This window comes from Habropoda laboriosa, unplaced genomic scaffold (assembly GCF_001263275.1).
Source record: "Habropoda laboriosa isolate 0110345459 unplaced genomic scaffold, ASM126327v1 scaffold40, whole genome shotgun sequence".
NCBI classification, from domain to species: domain Eukaryota; kingdom Metazoa; phylum Arthropoda; class Insecta; order Hymenoptera; family Apidae; genus Habropoda; species Habropoda laboriosa.
Genome location: NW_017100231.1, coordinates 5,773,962 through 5,791,829, shown reverse-complemented (window position 1 = coordinate 5,791,829; position 17,868 = coordinate 5,773,962). Strand labels below are relative to the sequence as shown.

At 38.9% G+C, this 17,868-nt stretch overlaps 1 protein-coding gene across 1 annotated transcript in view; it reads right to left on the bottom strand.

Moving 5' to 3' along the window:
• Positions 1 to 17,868, bottom strand: part of LOC108571478 (teneurin-a) — a 48,027-nt gene that overhangs the window by 28,086 nt on the left and 2,073 nt on the right. The window contains exons 2-4 of the mRNA XM_017933534.1: positions 5,222 to 5,341; positions 3,184 to 3,827; positions 1,725 to 1,938 (exon numbers count right to left, since the gene is read on the bottom strand). Coding sequence (XP_017789023.1) covers positions 1,725 to 1,938; positions 3,184 to 3,827; positions 5,222 to 5,341 — 978 coding nt within the window. The remainder of the gene's footprint in view (positions 1 to 1,724; positions 1,939 to 3,183; positions 3,828 to 5,221; positions 5,342 to 17,868) is intronic.

The following is a 17,868-nucleotide window of genomic DNA, read 5'->3' as shown; positions in this document are numbered from 1 at the left end:
TGCAGGACGTACGGTTGAATTATGGGGAAATTAATGGCGGCGTGACAAATATGAAGAAACAACATCCGACGCAGAAATAGACGTCGGAGAGGTAAACGTTCCAGTGTGTGCGCGCGCACGCGCGCACGCGAAGCCATTTGCATTTCCGCTGCTCATTTTTAACGGTGAAATATGGGCGGCGCGAGCGCTTTGAGCACAATGTAACCTTTAATGAACTCAAAAGTTGGATCATCTGTCACGTTTTAAGGGCACGTTTAAATTCCCGTGTCCCGTGAAGATTTTTTCTTTTTCTTCGTCGTGCGTGCGCGCGCGTGCGTTCGCTTCACCCTTTTCACTGAAACCGGACGCGCGTGTAACTATATACAGGATTTTTTCGTATCGCTAATGGAATTTTAAAATAGAATTTGTGGTGGTCGCTGATGTGTGAAGTTTGTAAAATCGACAACACTGGAATTCTTGGAACTGGAATTAGGTTAGGTTAGGTCACTGTTGAAGTATATAATATTTTTTCAACGTTTTATGTTTTGCGCCGAAAATTGGACACTGAACATGACAAAAAAGATGTTGCTAGGATATTTCAAGGTTAACAAAGTTAATTTTGAAATTCAACTTTTTGTTTTTCAACGCAAAATTTTATACTTCACGCGTGTACATAAGTGCAGAACGAATTTATCACTGTTGACGAATACTACATTAAACAATCAATCGGTAATCCCTCCCTTTCAATGAACTAATCACCTTTTCTGACGTAGTAATTGCAGAACATACAACAGTGCACGATAAGTTTCATTAATGAATTCTTTGTTTTACGACGCGATCTTGTTAATCCGGATTACGAACGCGTGCACCCTGTACAACCTGTTCCCGGACGCGCGCTCTCTCGAAGGGGAGCGAAAGTAACTTTCGCTCTGCGCAGTTTTATCACCGAGAACGTTCTTAACTCGAGGGTGAGCGAGAAGCCGGTTAAACAATCGGTTTTAAGGGGTCGTTATTAGACGTCGAAAGCAGACTTGGATCGTTCGCCTAACTGAACTCTCCTGCTTCCTCCCCTGCTTCGTTTATCCTTACCCTTCTCGTTATCTTTTTTTTTTTAATGCAGATAAAGCTACTGCTATTTTTATTGGGTAATTTTGTCATGAGATTGGAGTGTAATTTTTATGATAGCTGAATTTATCATTATCCTCTGTTTCATACGTTTCCCTTGAAATGTGGAAATTTCGTATTTTTGAAATATTAAAATTGAGAGAAAATTTTTCGATGTTAAGAAAAAGGAAAATTAGTACAAAAATTAATTTTTTGAAGACTTTCAAGATACAGGCAGTGTTAGTATGACCACAGCCGAGTATAGATATTGCGAGGTTAAGTTTATAATAAATATGAATATTAATAAGGAAAAGTTGCACTACGGATGCCGGGTCAAATATGAGCCAATATTAAGATCTATTTCATATTTAATATTCTTTAAAATTATACATGATAAACATATTTATAATATAAGCAGAGAAAAATCGTGACTCTGTTTCCAATTGCAGTTGAAACAAGAGACATCTAAAAGCTGGGTCAAAGGTGACCCGGCAACCGTAGTCCGAATGTTAAAATCGAAAATCGTGGAACTGTGAAGAACCGTGGAAATCTAGAGCTTGCCAACGTGGTGTATTAAACGAAATTGTATCTACCATTAAACGTCCACTAAACGCTTATAGCCAGACAGGTTTTTAACTTACGCTCATCGCAGAAAGCGCCCTTCCAGCCAGGATTACAGACACATGAACCCCTAACGCATTGTCCGTGTTGATTGCAATCAGGAACTTGGCAGTCTCCTAATGGTATATCACATTCGGCACCTTTCCAGCCGTCTTCGCAGTGGCACATACCGCCGCCATATTGTCCGTGGGACGAGCACAGTACCGGGCACACACTCTTGCTGCAATCGGCTCCCTGAAATTTTCATCGGTTCTTCTATTATCTCCCATTCTCTCTCTCTCTCTCTCCCTCCGCCATAAAGATGATCGACGAGCGTCGTTAGCGATACGATTCCGCGATCTAATCGCCTCAATCGCTCTGTAATTCTTTTCGAATCGCTACGTGAGGGTGGCTGATGGAAAAATTGAATCGTTCGAGGTGAGTAATGCGGTTCTGTGTACGATTTGTGGCGGTGGATCTTGAGAATTGTGACTTGGCCGATTTACAGCGCCATTCCATACGATTCGTATTATCGTTTTCTTAAACATTTTTTTCAATTCTGAATTTCTCTTTCTACGGGTTTTAAAGTATCTAGTATTTATGGATGTTTCTTTTTCTTTTTTTTATCAAAGTGGTGCTGAAATTTACAACGTAATATTTTCATGTCTATCCACGAAGTATTAATCTTGAAACTGTACAGAGGGAGCCACGTGTTGATCTTTTAAAACGCGGTTGCAACAGTAATTTATTATATTAATCTTACAGTTCCAGTTTCGTAATCAATTAACGTAACATTAGCGTAAGCTTGGTCGTATATTTATCTAGTTGAACCGTCTATTCTACCTGTCCACTTGGTCCCGATTAAAGTGACCCCACCTTGCCTGTTATACAACAGGTATTTTACTTTATCAGTCGAGGACTAACAAGGGGAGTGGCTGACGTTCGAGTCAACAATTTCACTCAAATTTACCACATAGTACTAACTATATATTATAGAACGTAGAGAATAAACAAAATATACTGCTCGAAATTCAATAAAAATTTGATATGAAATTTATAAAATAAAACAATTTCGTTTCGAACTTTTCCTAACCTCAACTTTACCTCTGTATGTGCGCGCGCATTCGTGCTGGCGGTTGCCTTTCAAACAGGTCGATCGTAAACAAAAAACCGCGCGCTCAGCACCTATCTTTTTTTTGGTAGGAAACAGTAATTTAAATTTGGCGCGTCTTACGTAACCGTAGAGTGAGTGTCACTGCATCAATGATGCTTTAATTTATGACTTTGGTATCTTTTTTTCCACCGGGTATACTTGCATTAGAAACATTATTACCGAGATACATTAAAATTATCTCGCGTCGATCTGTGTAAACTAATCATCTAATACTTTCAATTCGACACAACAAATTGAGCCATTCAAAACACTACGGAACATTCCCGACAGCCACCAACCTTCCCAACACCTCAGCCCCCCTCTCCAAGAAATCCGAGGATACGCACCTGATACCCGTCGATGCAGTCGCACTTTCCAAGATAACATGATCCTCTGCCGGAACAGTCGTTGGGGCATGTAGTCGAAACACCTTCGGCTTCGGTCACCACCAGGGTGACTTTGTACGGCTGTAGTTCGTCGTTGTACACCGAAAGGAACCAACGTCCAGTATCCAGATACTGTAGCAAACTGACGTTCACCATCATCGGCTCCACGATCGTTCTCTTGATCAACACATGCTGGTACGAGCGATTGCCGCTAGATCGAGCCTCTGGCGCGGCAGTTTTCATAAAACTGACCGCCTCGGAACTGGTATCACGTTTCAATCTGTGATCCACTCTGCCACCTTTCACGAACTCCACGAAATCGTACTGCGTGACGCTCGGTGCGACGTTTCGTCGACCGTAAACGGCGAAATTCGCACCCCAAGGTAAGGTTAGGTTCAGTCGGATAAAGGCGGGCTGCTTGTTCCGGAACTCAGTGTTCCAGAAGTGGTAAGGCGAAATAACAGCTGAGTGGGCCACATTGTACGCTTGTAATTCAAGCACTGCCGGCCATTGCTGCGCTGACTGTTGGATCTGAGGGTCGCTCTGTTGGTCCCCTGCGCTATCCGATGCGCTAGAGTGTTCCGCTGTACTGGTTGGCAGTGATTCTGTGCCGAGAAGAAAGGAATTTCGTTACGTTTTGGTTAGGTTACATGCTTTCGTAATTATCATCTTAACTGTGCTGACAGGGAAGTGTTCGTTTCCTTTCCCGTTTTTTCGTGAAAACAGTGTGGCGCCATCTCGTGGCAATCGGAAGAAACTGAGAACTATCATGGCGTCGCGAGTGAACAGCCGAGAGCGATCGAGCAAATATAACATAAAAGGGACAAAGCCAAATAAAATATTCCATAAATAAAAGGCATTAATTATCTTGGTTCTCTTTGGCCAGGTTTTTATAGCCCTTACCCACAAGAGATATAGGATTTAGAGAATTGAGTGGCTATTATAAAAGTAGAGGTTGTGTGGAAAATTCGAGGAATGAAAAAATATGAATTATTTAAAAACAAAAAGCGCTTTTTAAAAAAGTTGAGATCGTTAAATAAAGTGCATCAAACGATCGCTATATTTTCCGTGCTGAATTCCGACGAAATTGGTTGTTCTATATATTTTCGCGACCAAATCAGCTGCTAAACGGCTAATACGGGATCACGAACTTCACGTAAATTCATCCCATGCTTTGAGCTAATTCCCGGAAAGCGCTTCGAAAATTTTATCGATGCGCGTAAATGTTTTTAAAGCTCTCGTATTTTCCGTCAACTCGAGCTTTAACGTCATCCTCGCAAAAGTCTGAAAAGCTCCAACAGGCATCGTGGCTGACATAGTTTCCCGACTAAATACGATCCTGTATACTGCAATTGGTCAACGGTGACTCGTACTGTTTTTCGTTAAATGAACAGTTACCAGATCGTGAAAAATTTAATAGCAGAAACGATAAAACTTTTATTATAAAATAAAATTATGTCGTAAATAATTAAAATTATAAGCTGTCTTTTAAATTTCATTCAAAGTTAGGTTAGTTCATCAAAATCTTTCCAAAAAAGCAACCTATATTCTATATATTTCTTTCAATAATGAACAACTTAATGTAAATACAAAAATTATCAACGTGAACAAAGTTAATGAATATAAAAGAAAAAAGAAAATTCAATATTTCCACAAGATTCTAAACCATGGATTATTAATCACGAAAGCAAGTTTTTAAATTTCTAGCGAAATTCCACATACCAATGGGAAAACATTTATCGAGGCATTTAGTCTGAACGCGCTCGCGACAAATATTTCTAGTACGGCGTAACATCGGCGAACATAGCTACACATCAGAACCGATATTATTCTCGGTGTGGCCATTGTATGGTTATATACGCAACGGCCGATATCAGGCCAGGGGAAGCCATTCGAACGTGGTAGGCGCGCCTCCCAAAAGCAATTACCGTGAGACGTCGTACGCCAGAGTATTTACATCATGCATAGTGGATGCAAATTGATACCGCTCGATATTTACCTTCAGTGGGTATTTGCGTTGATATCGGGTCGTGAACGTGCGCGTTCTCATGAGTGACAGCCTTCACGTCTTGGACCACCACGCATTTCGTGCTGTCTATCGGCCGCATGGAGCTCACTGCTGAAAAGAAAACAGAGTTTCCCCCTTTAGCCATCGAACAGTATATACACGTTCTCTCATACGGATATGTCAATTATGGATACCAGGTCATTTCTGTTTCTAAGTAAACATTGTTTCATTTCGTCGCTAAATTATCATCTTATCGTTAAATTCAAATATTCCCTGTTTTTTTAAGTTGCTTTTTAATGTCTATTAATTAAATACAGGTTAGGAATGTAAATGTGTTATCGTGTAATGTTTGTGGATATGTTCGTACAGGTTATGTAATTTTGAGAGGTTATGTAAATATTATTTTTTTACATATAAATTGTTTAAAAAGATTCTGATGATATTCGCATCACCTTGACGTTTACATGCAAACCTTATTACATCACGGAAATACCTTTCCCCTTTATCCTACATTCCATATAAATGAAATAAAAAAAAGAATTTACGAACCATCTCATTTCCCGCGTTTACTCATTTAAACGAAACCCATTTTCGCGTCAATCACCACTCGATTTATCGATTCGTCATTTTTTCTCGATCTTGCAAAGAATGGCCGGTTCGCGAGAATTTCCACGATGCTCTCGACCCTGCAGCTGCGATATTACATCGCGAGAGAGTTTACGGTGCCATCTTTGGCCAGCCTTCTTTCACATACAGACACACACATGCACGTAGCACGCGTAACCCGAGCAACAAAGACGCACGCAATCAGCTTGTTATATTCTTAATGTAGGTGGCCGCCACTTCAGACAAAATAGCGCCGTAATGCGACTCTTTTATTGCACCAGAAATCAAGAACGGGGGATTTGGTCGAACGACTCGCGGCGCCCTAATGGCTTCATAAATTCGAACAATCGCTTTCGAATTACGACGGGACACTAGATTTCCCCCACGCGACCTCTCCTGGTAACTTTTCAAGACGGCAATCCAAATGACAAAGGCCGCGCCTGTTTCCACGTTTAATGCGCACCCCCTTTGGTAATTGGTCGCCAGGCACACAGAGTGCACGGGAGTCGGTTGTTTGCCAGCGAGGAAGTGTGTTCTTGTGTTGTGAAAGTGGGGCGATTAGAAAGTTCTGACGCCGATTGTATTTTCCGACTTCCTATAGCATTCTTAACTTTAATTACCTATCAAATCATTTCTTACATCTTGAATTTATATTAAATTAACCTATATCATATATATATAGGTTATAATGTACCTAACCTAACCTATAAGATATAGGTTATAATGTATAACCTGTGTCACACTATGGGCCATGTGGTTTAGGTATTTATAATAATGTTCTTTCTCTATAAGAGGATTCTATGTAATCAGAAAGTATTATTTTTAAAAAGTAAGAAAATATTGTGTTCATTTCACGTTTGGAACCTATCACAGAACAACAAATGCATGAATTGTTCTTCTTCATAATTCGAAAGTCGTGAGGTGAAAATCGGATACGATGGAAATGCCCATAAAAATGTCACACTGTTCTAGAGTCATTTTATCCGATTTTTTGCTATAAAAGCAAGGTTACGTATACACGTACGAGCGTGTATGTTTATAGCACGAGTTTCGCTATAAAAAGCACGCCTATATATACGCGACTGTAAACTAACAGTAAACTTATACACATGTATAGAACACGCGATTTTTACTCTAAACATTCTGTCACATACATCAAATGCGTAATTTTGCCAGTAAACTTATACACATGTATAGAACACGCGATTTTTACTCTAAACATTCTGTCACATACATCGAATGCGTAATTTTGCATCATAAATTCTCACAGTAAATTTCGTTTGAAACCACTCTGGTTTATATAGTACAACGAGCAATTTTCACTGTGCACAACGATAATTCTTATTGTAAACGGCTGTCCAAACCGTTTGGAACACGCGCGAACTTCATTACACCGCCACCAACGGCGCTCTACAGCGCCGCCATGTTTGTGGCAACATCCTACAAATACAGTTTCAGAGACCGATATTGTTTATCGTGCAACGTGACATTAATAGGGTTGTAAAAGAAGTGGGCCACTCGATACTCTTTCAGGGAGGTCTACGTACATACATGCACGTGCTCGATTTATTTATGAACGGGACACTACTAGCTTGAAACTGGATAGGAAACGTAAATTTCAGCAAAAGAGATTAAAAGCATTAGAGAAGGTCTTTCAGAACATGAATTTAAACACGTATTTGTGAAAGTGGTTAAGATTACAAAAATTTGTATACTACATAGTAGCAAGTACCTATACATTTTAAAACCTCTGACAAATAATGGAGTAATACTACTTACTGTCTGCCATATGGTATAGCCATACTACTTCTTACTATTTCTTCACGTAAATCTACCGATTATTTAAAATATAATTTATTATTCTAAAGATCAAATTAATATTGTAAAATACCGAACTGATGAATCAACCTAACCTAACTTTTCAATCTACCTCAATCCATTTCCCATGAATTATTCACTTTTCGTTTTTCTCTGCGAACAAAATTCATGGAACGATACCTGCTCGTTTAATTATCACACTGTCTGTTCCCAATCTACCGAAAATTAATCATACACTATCAGTATTTACTTAAAATCACCCCATAAGAGACAATCGTCTAACACAATTACAGGAGATTTTGCCAAACGGACCCAGGTTCGAACGTCTTCGTGTCAAACACAGATGGCGCCACCCTCGTTCCTGTTACCTCCCCACTCCTCATTTATATTAATGTCTTCCAGACAATAAGAGCGGGGCTCGGTCGAATTTAAAACGGTGCGATGAATCCCACAATAAAATTCTTATCCACGGTCGGGAATTATCGCGGCTGAATTAATTATCTGTCCCGGTGGCCGCGTCCACCAGTGGCGAATTAATTACGCGGGTTAACGAGACTTTTTAAAAGCGAACGGCTTTTCCCCTTTTCCCATCTCGCAATACAACGTGTCTAACGACCTCTTGGCTTATCAACGCGGGACTCGTTGCTTTTCGTACTTTCTCTCTCTCTCACTTACAGCTAATTGAATTCGCGCATTACCGCCGCTCAAACGAGCTGACAAATAGAGGATCACGCGGTTGTCATCAATAATTCAACGTTCACTCGTCTTTCTTACTTTTCCTTCGCCTCCTTTTATTCGATGTACTCTTTTGTGATTTATCACGCGCTTCTTATTGCACGAGCGCAATAATATTCGTACACGGAGGGTCACAGCTAACGTAGCCCCATCTAGATGAGAACCATCCAATCAGGCGCGTGAAGTGACGTCACCGTCGGCGGACACGGTTATTTGTGCGTTCGGTAATATTTTTTTTGCATCAGACGACCGGATTCATGGACCAGCCAATAAAATTCCGTCGAGCATAGGCATGTTCCATGAGCGCCGCGACGCGACTGATATGTATTCTCGTTGTGTTTGATTGCAATCTGTTGAGGGATCTGTCTGTATCGAGCAAAAATAGACGGTTCTCTATGAGTTTGGTGATTATTTTCTTGTTTACCGTCAGACTGCATAGAGGTTAAGTTATTAAAGACACAGATTCTCCATTTTTTCGTATGTTATGCTTCAATTATTTTAATCATATTTTTGGTAATATAGGTATATACAAAATTGGATTATTGAAGTAACGAACTATTTTATTTTAAATATAGTTTGACAGGCAAAGAACAAGTACAAAACAATTTTCCATCAAGCACGTCACACGTATACGAAAAAAGAAGCAACGAACACGAAGAATCGAGCGTACAACTCCAATTATTGCTAGCGCCCCTTTGATACCGCGTATCAGACATGCCAGACAAATTAGCAACCACGCGTATATCGCTCAGTAACTAGCGCATGCGCGAACGCGAGTCCAGTGACGGTTCACAGATACCGCGCTGCGAAATACATAAGTGGAAAAGAAGAAATATCCTTATGGGATCGACGCTACCCGTTATGTAAATATCGCTGAAAATTGAGTTGCAGTGAACTGTAAACGACCTTATTTCGCGAGCATTAGGAGCAACCCCATAGCATCGTTTTCGTTCTCGTTTTACGTTGATCGCTAATCGCTAGTATTCCTTGCAACGTGTGTCGCGCTACGTACATCCCTAGCGTCTGTATGCGCGCGCATGATGATCAAGAGAAGTAGCAGTCTTCCCACTCGAATTTCAAATTCGTATTTGAAGGGACTTTTAACGTGTTTTATTTCACGGTTTGAAATAAGCATTTGGACTTCGAAGACCAGTTAGGGACTTCCCTGTAGGTATGTAATGATCACAAGTTGAAACTTGTGACATCACTAGGGAGAAAATTATAAGAGTGTTATTTCGATCGAGTTAATTTCTAAAGATTTATTTTCTTAGATTTATGAATTTTCAATCTCTGAATCTTAATTGAAAATAGCAACTTAAATTGACACTTAACTGATATGCCCTGCAGCTAAAAACTCAATATTTGAACCTTGCCTTTCCAGGTAATGTATGTAAAGGATAAGTTACCACGTTGGGAGCTTTTATTTTTCAGTTTATTTTACGTCTCTATAAAGTGTAATACTATATTAAAAAATATAAACCATAATTTACAAAAGAGTACAGCTAGAGTGTGCTATCAACTTTCAAGTTTTACAAACTAAAATATGATCATACAGAGACTAAAAAGTTTCGATGCTTCCTGACGTAATCTATGCTAAAAAATGTTTCAATATTGACAAAATTTAAAATCCTCGATCCAACCTAACTTTGCAAAGAAATTACATCCATGAACTTTTCAAAAATTAACCTACCCTAACTTTTTCGCTGAAACCTTCCTTCGAAATTAATCAATTAAAAATCACCACTTAACCTAACTCTTTCACGTAGCTGAGTTTTTCGACATTTTTTGAACGTTTCTTTACGAAAGAAAAGTGCAGTATTATGCTTGTTACAAAGGTATTAAAAGAGAAACTCAGCGAGATGGCGGAGACAGCGAACTTTCATCATCAAAATCGCCGGAAATTTGAAATGGGCTGAAGGATGAAACACGCTCCCCTCCCCACCCACTCTGTGCTCAGCCTGTTCTAGCACCTTAATTCACTCTTTGATTCGAGACAGGGAAAAGGTGAAGTCGGCTGGGAACGACAGGCAACTCGATCGACGAGAGGAAAGGAACAACTTTTTCAATTATATTCCCTGGGATCGATAGAGCGATTCATTCCCGAGAATGATTCCCGGATTATCGAAGGATTATCCGTTCTTCCACGCCCACCTTATACTTCCGCTTTTTCTTTCCGTGCGTTATAATGAAATGTTTACCAGCGATCCGTCTATCGTTTTCCTCCTAATCCATTGATACCATGGGAATTTAAAACCTTTTTTTCACTTTTGCCAATATTTCAAATAAAATCCAGGATAGTTTAATGAAAAACAAAATAATTAGATGTCCGTTGTAAGTGGAACACCCTTTATACACTACTTAAATAACACTAATAAAGATGACAATTTTGAAGCTCGTAAGTTGGCAGCATATATGCATGAAGGTTGGTAAACATGACGCGTGATGGCGCAGTGGACGGTGCGCAGAACCGAAGATAAACAAATTGAAATGGCTTCTTTGTTAATGTACACTTATAAGGAATACGAAATATTACAAGTTTTCTCTCGTTAAAAATAGTAATAAAAATATTTGCGAATAATAAAATACTTTCTCTTTGGTTAAACGAATTTATTCATTGCATTGGGGTTATGTCGGTACATTTCACGACCACAAACTATTACTACTAAAAATTCGGAAATTTCATCATTCGTGAACTCTGGCAAATACGAAACGAAATTCTTTCCAGACCCAAAGCAGAGTTTACTGGGTAAACTTTACCGTTGAATCCAACTAATTGATGTCTAAAAAGCTTTCCATTCTTTCTCCTCTTATCCATGGCTCATCATTTCGACTCTGCGCTACGTAGATGTGATTTAATTTTCAGGCATCCTGCCGGAACAACGATAGAGGAGTCCCCTTTCTAATTTATTAAATGGAAAGGTATACGGAGTGACGGTTAATTGCGCGTTAATACTTCAGGGGGATAAATCTAGAGCACGAAACAGGGAGAAAATATCTCGTAAATATAAGGCTACAGGCGGGATGATTTTCTTTATTCTTTTTTCGTCCTGAATAGATTGTGAATTAGACGAAGTGCTTCGAGAATTTATCTCTCGTGACGAAGCTTAACAAGTTTCACGTTCATTGAATAATGCTAAAAATTGTTATAGGTATTTCATTTATTTATTCATTTTCGAGACAATAAAAAGCACTTTTACGAACAATTTATTCGGTATGATTGTTCATACAAGTTAACAATTACTTGTTTATTCTTAGTTGCAGATTAAAGGGTAGAGTAAATGTACAAAAAATGATGCATTATAATACAATAGATGTAAGAAAATGAACGAAGGCAAGAAAAAAGAGAAAAAGTGTGAAGTACGGACAAATGGAATGTGTCAGATTAGAACGTGTAAGAATTACAACCTACAGAACAAAAGAAAGGAGATGTGAATGAGAAGAGTGAAAGTAAGAATGCAGAGAAACGAGTGAAAGCAAAAGGGAGAAAGGGGGAGTAAAAGTGAAAAAAGTGAAAAAAGAAAAAAGTAGAAAGAAGAGGATAAAATATAAACACAGAGGAATTTATTGAATTAGTAAGAGTAATTGTTCAACACTTTCTTTACTCTTATTTGTGTTCATTACTCCTCAAAGTATTGTTGAATTTCTATTTCATTTGTCTATCTTTTAGAATTACATATTAATCATACAAGCTTGCACTACAGAAAAACAACAATCTCCTAAAATAATGCTCTTCTAAAAAGCGCCTTCACATACAAGCCTCATATATCCCCCACCAAAACGATAACTCGAGTCAGCCGTGCAGAAATCAAAACATTCCCCCTCCATGGCAGAAAAATAGCGGTGGCCACGGGGCGATTCGTTTCCCTCCTAAAAGCACCAGTGTCCTCGACACGCCTCGATTCTTCGTTCACGGTTTCGCGGAAAGAGAACAGCCAGCAAAAATTCGCTGGCGATTATTAATAGCGGACGATTCGAGCAGGGTCGTGCAAGCATCGACAACAAATACCTCGAGCACGACGGAGTAACGAGGGCGATATTTAAAGCGCGGCGAAAAACCAGCGGTGGCGCTTCGATCGATCGATCCCACTCTCTCTCTCTTTCTCGCTTTTGTTGCTCATCCGCGGAAATTACATATAGAAAGAGACGAAGAAGAACAAGATCGGTTCACATGCATGCAAACCCATTACTCAGCAACATAGGAAACTATGAAATCCACAATATCCCGTTAAAAAAGAAACGTAATATCCCTAGGCTCCCTAAAACTATCCTCACTAATACCACCTCTCCATGTAACACAGGTTTTTGAAACTTTTATCCTGCATGACTCAAGAATATTATATAAACAACACCACAAATTATGCAAATACTCACAATAAGTTTTCCAGGCCACAAACGGGTAATAAGGCAACAAACTGCCCCGGACACCGCATAAAAACCATGCATGAGAAAATTATAAAAAAAAAAAAAAAGAACAAGATCGGTCAGAGAGGAAACAAGAATCCGGAAAAGATTTCTGACAGAGCCGTGTAAAACGAATTACCGAATATTAATAGCTATTGCCGAATTTAATTTGAAATTATTGCAATAAATTGAAATTTTTAAATGGTATTCAAAATTGTTTAATCAAATTTAAATTTTTGAATTTAATTCAAAATAAGCCAATAAAATTTGAATATTTAAATTTATTTCAGAATTATCCCCCAATCAAATTCATACATACATCATAAAAAGACATACATAAAAGACATCACATAAAACTATTAATAAAACCAACATAAAATTACATTTCTGAGATAATCATGTACAATTATCAAGGGTGGCATTGACCACCGTTCACGAGTCTGTAGAAACGTCGAGACAGCGCAGAGTGAAACATTTGAACATTGGACGAAGGAAGAGACAGAGGCAGGAGGTGGGAGGATGTAGAAGAGGGTAGTTTGGATGCAGTAGCAAACAGGCAGATTGGATTCCCAACTCGATTTACCGGAATGTAGAAATAACAGCTGGCGAGGTCTTCTCGAGGCCGATCCGGCTTTGAAATCTTCTCCTCTTTTCTTCCTTCCGCTTTTCAGACGTACGAGAGAAAAGGATACGGAACGACGGAAACGGGTGAACGGGGGTGGGAGAAGAAGGAAGAGAAGAAGAATGCAGACGGTGGATTCGAGGGACAGTTCGGTAAGGGTGACTCGAGAATGTTTTATATATGTATATGTATACATTGGTACATATGTGCGTATGTATATGTATATATATTGTCAGTCGGCAAAGTATATGTGCACCTATTCGATATGTTATCCATGGAAAACGGTCTGAGTTAGCGAAACAATTTGTACAAAAGGACATCGAGTTTTGGAGAACGGTGATTTTCCTGGATGAACTTGTGTTTAGTGTGTTTGCATTGAATGATTGGCGAGAATGTGGAGTAAATAAGAAAGTATAGAATATAGTTCTAAATTGTAATTGAATTATAATTCTGAGTGGCATATGTAAGACTGACCCCAATGCAAAGACAACAATAATGATAGTACATTGCTAAAATTAAAACCTTTTTATGTTAAAAATACTATTTATTCACCATACCAAATGTAACTTAAATGTACAGTACATGATTATTAAATAAATTTGTAAAACTACTTTGCGTTTAAGGCTAGTTTTATTTGCGCCACCCGGTATACAGAAACATTCCTTGTCTATTCATGCTAACGAACTTATAACTCGTTACACGTATGGAAAGAAATGATAAAAATATACAAATAGGATTCAAGTAAAATACTATAAGTCATCGGACAGTAGATAACACTGGTAATATTCAGACGTACGCTTCTAAGTAGTAATATAAAGCTCTGATCAGAAAGGTTAGCAATGTACTCAATAAACGTTCAAAATTAGCTTTCTAAAAAACAATATTTCGTACGAAATGCTTTATTCGATACGTCTGTTCCATTCTTGAATTAATCGCTGCAAAAATGATATTACATTAATTAAAAATTCAGTTTTTGTAGTTTCGTAATTTTACCATTGGAACAACGACATAACCTCACTTCTACGACAGATGGTATATACGCGTAAAATATAATACGATCCATTCCCCACCACTGTTCCCTTCTTTCCAGCGTTAAATCCTCTTTATTCCGTCCACCTTCGAAAAGATAAACCCTAACTCCAACGCGTCGAGGACCTTGACCGTCGGAGCTTCGGATTCCCCGAGATTTGTCGACTTCAACCGAATGTAAAAACGGAATTCCGTCAGACCACCAGTACGGTGTAGCGAGATGGGGAGGGGGCACACACTGTTTGGAGCAGATAACGACCGGGCGTTAATTTCTCTAATCGGTCCCCGGCTTTCGTCTCATCTTCTTTCGACCCTGGATGCAATTTTCGTGTAACGGCGTTGGCTAGACCACTCTTCCCGAGATTCTTCGCGCTACGCTCCTGCCCTTTGATCTCTCGCTTCTTACAGCCCTTTTCGACCGGTGCGCGGAATAGCGCATTGAACGCATAGAACGGTTGGATATTGTGAAAGTTTTACTGTTGGTTGTTTCCAAGGTAGTTCTTGGAGGTTGTTGGTGTCGTATGTTGGTGTTGAGTGCGTAGTTTTTGGGAAGTGATAAATTGAAGTTAATTTGAAGCGTGATTTGTGTTGGACAATTTTTTGAGGTTATGTATTATGACGGGTTGAAATGTAGATAACTAAAGACAGATAACTGAATTAAACGGGATTATTTTCTTAATGAACATAACTTTGAAATTTTTAAAATTAATAACAATAACTTTTTTAAACTGAGTATTTCGTATATATTTTATAATTATTCTGTAGCGATTTTTAAATTCGTTAAAAAGACGGTTCAATGAAATATATGTAATAATTTGATTTTTGTAAGAAAATATCATTGTGTACGTTATTACTTATTTTGTTGCATTAAAAAACAAAGTAAACTTCTTCTAAAAAAATTTGAACTTCTCTTAAAGTCCAAGCAAGATTGGTACACAACTAAACTCGAAGATCCACCATCCCTACATCATGACTATGTTACATTCTTCCCGTAATCGAGCCACAAAATCTACAATAAACACGATTATCAGGGGATAGAGAGGAGGAAAAATACGATCTTAACTGTGAAGCTCTACATTTCACCGGGACGAACGAACCGCTCGAGCCGCTCCCATTCGAGGTTAATGCCCATCGCGGAATAGAGGGATTTTCCTTGAATCGACCTCATAAGCTCCCGAAGATCCTAAATTTATTGCCAGTAAAACCTACTACGAATCGTCCGCGTGTTTCAAAGTCGCAGCTATACAGGCAGACATCTTATTAGCGGATCGAGAGGCATCGTTGTACGAGTCAATTTCTCTGATCGCCATTAAATAGTTCTTATTTAATTAGAATGTAGTCTATTTTATGCAGTTTGTTATTGTAGTTTTTTTCGTCAATGTTTTTCCATTTAAAAATTAGGAAATAATCAACGCTATACGTCTTCGAAATTTTGAATCCCTTATTTTTAAACACCCTGTATAATTCCAGCAATGCACAGCTTTCCATATATTCTAATTTTATAATGTTCAAATTCATCGAGAATGTTGCACTCATATTTTCCCTGTAGTTACCAATAACTAACCTAATCTATAATCTTATAGTGATTTTTTACAAGTGCACTACTTAAAATCTTCATAAACGTACAAACATTCACGACTGTATAACCTCACAATGCGTAAAGATTCTCTCTCATGAACGACCGTAAATACGAGTAACACCAATTATAACCTCAAACGTAAATAATATCACTGCAGTATTATTCAAGTCATGAAACACCAATCGATACCCTGTACGTAACACGAAAACACAAATTCGCGTCTCTTAATAGCCGTAGGTGTCAAAATCGAGGCGATATCGATTCTCGCGTGACCGTTCGAGCTCGCCCTTTACACTCTCACCAGAGTGAACACGACGATAGAGCGTGGGTTATGTCTCGAGGCTGATCATTATTGGCCGGAAACGTGGGCCACGCTGTCGAAGCGCTTCCTCGCCATCGGCCGGCAATATTTTCACCTCTCCCCAACCGGATGGAAGCAACCGCTGCTCGGTGCTAAACGAACCATTGCGCTAGTAACGTTTACTATGCGGCTCCGCGCGCTTCCTATCGAAGATCCGGACTTCCGTCGTTAAACGGTATTTAATTTGCCGGTGCATAAGCCACGGGAGAACGACTACTACTACTACTATAAAGTTCATCTGCCAGATCTAGCTTCCCTTACTTCCCGCTAGATGTCACTCTCTCGCTCGCGCTAGAGCAGCTTATAGTAGTGGTACGTGTGCCTGTTACACATTTCACGAGTCGACGATTTTCACTGAAGTTCCTCCCTGTGGTAAAAAGACGATTTTCGTGTTGTGTTGCGAGCAAGTATTTCGTGGTTCGGTGGTTTTCATGAAAATTTGAGACCGATGGAAAAATAAAAGGATAAAGTTGAGCGGTTAAGTGTTTCGCGGGTTAACCGATGAAATTTCGCTCGTCATTTTGCAATCGAGAGTATATGAGAGAGACAGAGAAGTGGTTAAGGTTGTATTTTTTGTGGTTAGACGTACCTACTTTGCGCATTTATACGATTTTTATTGAAGTGAAGGGACAGTGAGACGGTGAGTCGATTGGTTTCGATGGAAAAAGTTCTGCCGAGCGTTTGAACATCAAATATTGAATTTTTTATAAAATTCGACATCGTGACTTTTCGTCTAAGCACGATTGTGACTTTTTTTTTGTAATTAAAAACGAGAATTTTTCCATTTAAAAGAAATATGGTCAGAATGCATTTTTCAATAATGCTATTTCCATCAAAATTTCCAACATCACGCATGTAAGTATTTTCATTAAAAATTCACTATCAACTTTAGAAAAGAATAAAGAATGAAAACAATAACCTAGCGTGGTAGTGAAAAGAAAAAAAACTCATTTGTAACAGCTAATGGTAGATTTTGATTAAAATATCCTGGTGAAAAGAGGAGGGCGCCAGTGGTGTTATTGAATGATTTGTTGCCCGTCGAGTTTTATTGAAATATTATGTTGAAAAAGGAACAGCGTCGCGGCAAAGGGACGTGTGGAAACGGAACGGTTATAAAGCAGGAAGCGCGGTAAAAAATTTCGATCCCCATGCGTGTTGGCGCTAACGGTGCCATGCGACCAATATGGGGGAGCGGGTGAAATACTGGATGAATTTTAATTTCAGCTCCATTACCGTTCGTTCATGAAATGTCGTCGATGTCGTTGTTCAATAGCGTGTGCAAATTCGAAGAGGGAACGCTCGTGTCCTGATTAATCTTCATTGGTATAATGAACCGTGAAATTTCGTGTTAACAGAACCAGAGTATTACGTAACACCACTCGTATTACATAATAAATGAGATAGTGGTGTGAAATGAAGAAACAATTGATATTGTTCATTTTTTTGTATCACTTTTCTCTGTCGTTGAAATTTTGTTACAGTGAAAT